At 41.5% G+C, this 6,000-nt stretch overlaps 1 protein-coding gene across 3 annotated transcripts in view; it reads right to left on the reverse strand.

Annotated features, from left to right (window-relative positions):
- The window catches only part of PDE7B (phosphodiesterase 7B), a 352,599-nt gene that overhangs the window by 15,925 nt on the left and 330,674 nt on the right, over positions 1 to 6,000 (reverse strand). For all 3 annotated transcript variants that reach the window (XM_010844247.1, XM_010844246.1, XM_010844248.1), the window contains one exon: positions 2,902 to 2,993. In XM_010844247.1, the coding sequence (XP_010842549.1) occupies positions 2,902 to 2,993 (92 nt within the window). The remainder of the gene's footprint in view (positions 1 to 2,901; positions 2,994 to 6,000) is intronic.

Raw genomic sequence — 6,000 nt, forward strand, 5'->3', positions numbered from 1 at the left:
GAAAGAGAAAACACACACACAAAGCAAATCCCTTTGAGCAGAGTGATTGATTCTGTCATCATCAGGTGGCTTGTTTTCTCATTTCTGCTTCTGATACTGTTTATTACTCAGAGTCCTGGTCCCTTGCAGGCTAAGCGTGATTCTCTCACCCACCATCATTCTGTCCTTAGATGGGAGGTATGCCAAGGACTGAACAGAGTGACTGAAACCTTGGGTGAACAAAGTTGTGGCAGTTTATACATTCCCACAGTTCCTATGGGTGGCAAGATCGGAAGCCAACTAGAAATGTATGCTTGAAGGAGGTCACAAAGACTCACAGAATCACAGCATTTGGATTGTGCTTTTTAATAGAGCTCACACCAACTCAAACCTTAAGACTTGCATGGGGAGGGAAAGGGTATAATAATAGTAATGAAGCCAATAATAGTGACTGATTCTATGGAATGAAAAGATCCATCAAGGAAGCAAAATGGATAGGCTGGAAAGAGATACTGGAACTTACAAAAGAGTCACAGTAGATTAAGGTACCATTAAAAAGCAGTGTTCACACAATATATTGGTCAACAAATGGTATACAGACAATGGGATGTTTTGGAACAGTAAACCAAATTAGGGCTTTCATGCATCGGAGAAGGAAATGGCAACCCACTCCAGTGTTCTTGCCTGGAGAATCCCAGGGACAGGGGAGCCTGGTGGGCTGCCGTCTATGGGGTCACACAGAGTCGGACACAACTGAAGTGACTTAGCATAGCATAGCATAGCATAGCATATATGGAAAGTAACCAATGGGAGGAAAATCCATATCTATTTTTAAAATTCACCTTTGAAAGTGAAGTATGTTTGGATAGAGTGCACAGAACATACACAAACAGTTTAAGGGATAAATTATAAAATAAACATCTTACAATCACCGCCTAGGTCAAGATCATTGCCTGCCAGTACCCCAGAAAGCCCTCATTGTGTCTCTTATCCAACCCCACTTCCCCTCAACCCCTGAAGCAACTACTATCTTGACTTTTGTTTTAATAATTTCCTTGCTATTGATAATAATTTTACCACCTGTGCATGCATGCCTAAATACTATGGTTTAACTTTAACTGCTTGTTCACTTTAAGTTATGTGGTAAGTATCAGTTTGTGACTTGCTTTTTTTAGCTTAATATATTTTTGAAGGTCAGTTAAGTTGATGTGTGAGCTGTTGTTCATCCATTTTCATGATTAGATTATATGCCAATGTAGGACTGTGCTTCAATGTATTATCTGTTCTACTTTTGATGATCACTTGAGTAGTTTCTAGTTTTTGACTACTATGAAAAAAATGACACAGTAAATACCATTACACACCTCCAATTATATATTTGTAAAGTTTCTCTAGGGACTATGTCCAGGAATAAAATTATTGGATCACAGAGTATGTTCATCTTCAATTTCTTAGATATTGCTGATTATTTTTAAAACAGTTGTATAAATTTACATTCCAAGCAGTAATAGATGAGCTTCTCATCGCTTTACAGTCTTACCCTTTACATTTTTTTTGCCAATTTGCCAATATCATGCAACTCATTATAATTTTAATATGAATTGCCTTGATTACTAATGAGGTTGGACATATATTCATATGTTTATTGGTCATTTCTATTTCTTTCTTTGTGAAATTTCTTTTAGTCTTTACCTACTAGGGCATTACTGGGACAAATGTGGTTTGACAAAAGAACAGATCATTTTGTTTTTTCCTGTCTCCTTCTCTTTCCTTCCCTTCTCCTTTTCTCTTTCTTTGGCTTCCTTGTCCTTCACCTCCTCATTTCTCCTCCAAACTTGATTTGTTACTCTAGACTTTAGTTCTTTTTGCACTTAATTCTTTCAATCTTTGCAATATGTTGTTTTCATAAAAGGCATGAATTTTTATTCTCTGTATAAGGATTGATTTTATTTGGTTCCAGTGGGTAAAGCGTTATCAGAATTGAAGTTCCTTCCACGAATTTCACACTCCTCTGGGTGCTAGGAAACAGGATAAGATAGGAGCAGAGGGCCAGGGGTAAATCAGTGCACCCAGAGCATCCTGCTGCTTGACCAAGAAACACCACAGGGCCCTTGACCTTGGTGCCCCTCTGGAAGATGGTACAGGAATCTATTTACTTGTTCCTGCCTAGCTACCTCGGGTTCTGTGCATTTGAATGAAACAGATAGGAATTGGTGGTGGCCTGGGAAGACAGTGCAGAGGCTAAATTAAGGCCAATATGGTGCAGCAGCTAAACTGAGGCCAGATGGAAATGAGGCCGTGGTCTTGGATTTAATAGACCTCGGCCTAAATATCCAGCCTAACAAACAGTGGACCAGGAAACTAGTATTTCCACTTCTGTTTAAAGTGCAAGAAACATAGGTAAATTCCTGGTGGAAAAAAAATGGCTGGGGCCCATTCAGTCTCTTAACAAAAGATGTTTTAGAACAGAATTTCTGACTTCTCCTTTTACTAAGATTGGCAATGACAAAACACCCTTTATTGAACAAGGCTTCAGTCTCGCTTGGGAACTCCTGTGTTCCTTCTTGATAAATATTTATTATTTGGATCTACACAGGAGGACAATTTTGCTAACATAAAAGACAGGAGTTTGGCAAAGCACAGCACTGAGGCCGAAGAGTGTGAAAGCTGAGAACTGTTTATTATCTCTTTTCCTGACATTAGGTCCTACACTCTCCAGGCCCTTTCAGAGCTCACAGGGACTCTGGTTTCTGGGTTGTTGTAACTGACACCATGTCTCCTCCGATAGGCGACTAAGGGAGTGTGGGCCGGAAGCACTGCTGGCTGGCTCCCTGCCATTCACCCCGGGGGTCTCAAGCCAGAGAGCACACGGCTTATCTCTAATGTGTGGACATCGGTATGTTTCATCTCTAGGTCACTTACGTCATTTCCTTTGGCAAGTGAGCCAGAAGCCTTGATTCTCGAAGCATGCCGATTGTAGATCGCCAGTGGTGATTCTCCAGCACAGACATATTCTAGAAAGAAAGAAAATTAAAACTATAAACGGGGGAGAAGCCAGATACTAATCTCTCTCGCTGAACACAGCTCTGTGGAGGCCAATATTTTCCCTCCGGCCAGTTCATACCGGAGGACACAGAGGCAGAGCAGAAATGAAAGGCAAAATAAAACAACTGCAGTCTATTCTCAAGGCGGTAATAATCATGGGGGAGTGGCAAGACCCTGCTGCCCCTCCAGGGGAGGGCTGAATGAGGGCCTATTTCTAGCGGCCGCAGTCCTGCCTCTGCCCCTATTTTTGAAAACTCCTTCAGGTAACACTCATTGTAGAAGAAAGAAAGAGAGGCAGTAAAAATAGGTAGTAATGGATACCCTAGGGCCATATGCATAATATAATCCAGAATCATACTACTCAACCAAACAGAGGCTGGCCTGTCTGCTGCTGCTATGATCTGTGCCCTGCCCATTATCAAAACTGGGAAGAACCTGTTGGGAAGCTGGTGACATATGCAAACTCCTGAATCCCAGTCAATAGATTTGTGGTGATTAATTATTGTGGATACTAAAGTCTAAGAACCGCTGTCAATAATCTTTGTGACCAGTATAATGGCACTTAGCCCATTAAGTCTGGGTTTGAATCTACAGTTGTTTTCTTCTTCAACGATCTTGATATTTCTTTCTTTGTGAGAACCTCTATTATGTTCAGTCTCTCTGTTGACCTTAAATATGCTGCTTGTCTGAACATTTGCTAACCATTTAAATAATGACTATTTATAACAACCTATTGTGTTCTATTCTAAATTAGCGAAAGAATGGCCTCACCACTGATTTCATCCACAGAGAATAAAACTCTTCTAGTCTCCAGGAGGGAGAAGGCAATGACACCCCACTCTAGTACTCTTGCCTGGAAAATCCCATGGATGGAGGAGCCTGGTAGGCTGCAGTCCATGCGGTCGCTAAGAGTCAGACATGTCTGAGCGACTTCACTTTCACTTTTCACTTTTATGCATTAGAGAAGGAAATGGCAACCCACTCCAGTGTTCTTGCCTGGAGAATCTCAGGGATGGGGGAGCCTGGTGGGCTGCCGTCTCTGGGGTTGCACAGAGTCGGACATGACTGAAGCAACTTAGCAGCAGCAGCAGCAGTCTCCAGGAAATCTTTTTCCTTTATTTTCTTATCTGTTTGTTTATTCATCACTTCTTGGCCTTTTGACTAAGATTAAGAGTCTATTCATTCTCCATTTTCTTTCAAGTTTACATTTGTAAACTTACAAAAATATACAGGAAGATAACATTTATTAAAAGTGAAGTTAAGTTGCCAAAGTACAGAAACAACCTAAATGTTCATCAACAAATAAATGGATTAAGAAGATGTGGTATGATGGAATATTACTTAGCCATAAAAAAGAATGACGTTGTACCATTTGCAACAAGATGGTTGGATTTGGAAGGCATTCAGCAATATGTGAACCGTGAACTTCCTGATGTTCAATCTGGTTTTAGAAAAGGCAGAGGAACCAGAGATGAAGTTGCCAACACTGCTGGAAAAAAAACATCATCAAAACATAATGCCAACATCATCGAAAAAGCAAGAGAGTTCCAGAAAAACCTCTATTTCTGCTTTATTGACTATGCCAAAGCCTTTGACTGTATGGATCACAATAAACTGTGGAAAATTCTGAAAGAGATGCGAATACCAGAACACCTGATCTGCCTCTTGAGAAATCTGTATGCAGGTCAGGAAGCAACAGTTAGAACTGGACATGGAACAACAGACTGGTTCCAAATAGGAAAAGGAGTTCGTCAAGGCTGTATATTGTCACCCTGTTTATTTAACTTCTTTGCAGAGTACATCACGAGGAACGCTGGACTGGAAGAAACACAAGCTGGAATCAAGATTGCCGGGAAAAATATCAATAACCTCAGATATGCAGATGACACCACCCTTATGGCAGAAAGTGAGGAGGAACTCAAAATCCTCTTGATGAAAGTGAAAGTGGAGAGTGAAAAAGTTGGCTTAAAGCTCAACATTCAGAAAACGAAGATCATGGCATCCGGTCCCACCACTTCATGGGAAATAGATGGAGAAACAGTGGAAACAGTGTCAGACTTTATTTTTCTGGGCTCCAAAATCACTGCAGATGGTGACTGTGCCATGAAATTAAAAGACGCTTACTCCTTGGAAGGAAAGTTATGTCCAACCTAGATAGCATATTCAAAAGCAGAGACATTACTTTGCCAACAAAGGTTCGTCTAGTCAAGGCTATGGTTTTTCCTGTGGTCATGTATAGATGTGAGAGTTGGACTATGAAGAAGGCTGAGTGCCAAAGAATTGATGCTTTTGAACTGTGGTGTTGGAGAAGACTCTTGAGAGTCTCTTGGACTGCAAGGAGATCCAACCAGTCCATTCTGAAGGAGATCAGCCCTGGGATTTCTTTGGAAGGAATGATGCTGAAGCTGAAACTCCAGTACTTTGGCCACCGCATGAGAAGAGTTGACTCATTGGAAAAGACTCTGATGCTGGGAGGGATTGGGGGCAGGAGGAGAAAGGGATGACAGAGCATGAGATGGCTGGATGGCATCACTGACTCGATGGACGTGAGTTTCAGTGAAGTCCGGGAGTTGGTGATGGACAGGGAGGCCTGGTGTGCTGCAGTTCATGGGGTTGCAAAGAGTCGGACACGACTGAGCGACTGATCTGATCTGATCTGATCCTAAGTGAAGGACTCCTGTGGTGGCTCAGAAGTAAAAAGTCTCCTGCAATGCAGGAGACTTGGGGTTTGATCCCTGGTGGAAGAGCCCCTGGAAAAGGAAATGGCAACCCACTCCAATATTCTTGGCTGGACAGAGAAGTCTGATGGACTACAGTCCATGGAGGAACAAGAGTCAGACACGATTTAGCAACTAAACCACCATCACCACCACCCTAAGTCAAATGAGACAAAGACGGACACTGTAAAATATCACTTATATGTGGAATCTAAAAAAAATAACAACAAACTAAAAAAAAAAAAAAAAAAAAAAAAAA

Source organism: Bison bison, unplaced genomic scaffold (assembly GCF_000754665.1).
Source record: "Bison bison bison isolate TAMUID 2011002044 unplaced genomic scaffold, Bison_UMD1.0 scf7180017864198, whole genome shotgun sequence".
In the NCBI taxonomy this organism is placed as follows: Eukaryota; Metazoa; Chordata; class Mammalia; order Artiodactyla; family Bovidae; genus Bison; species Bison bison.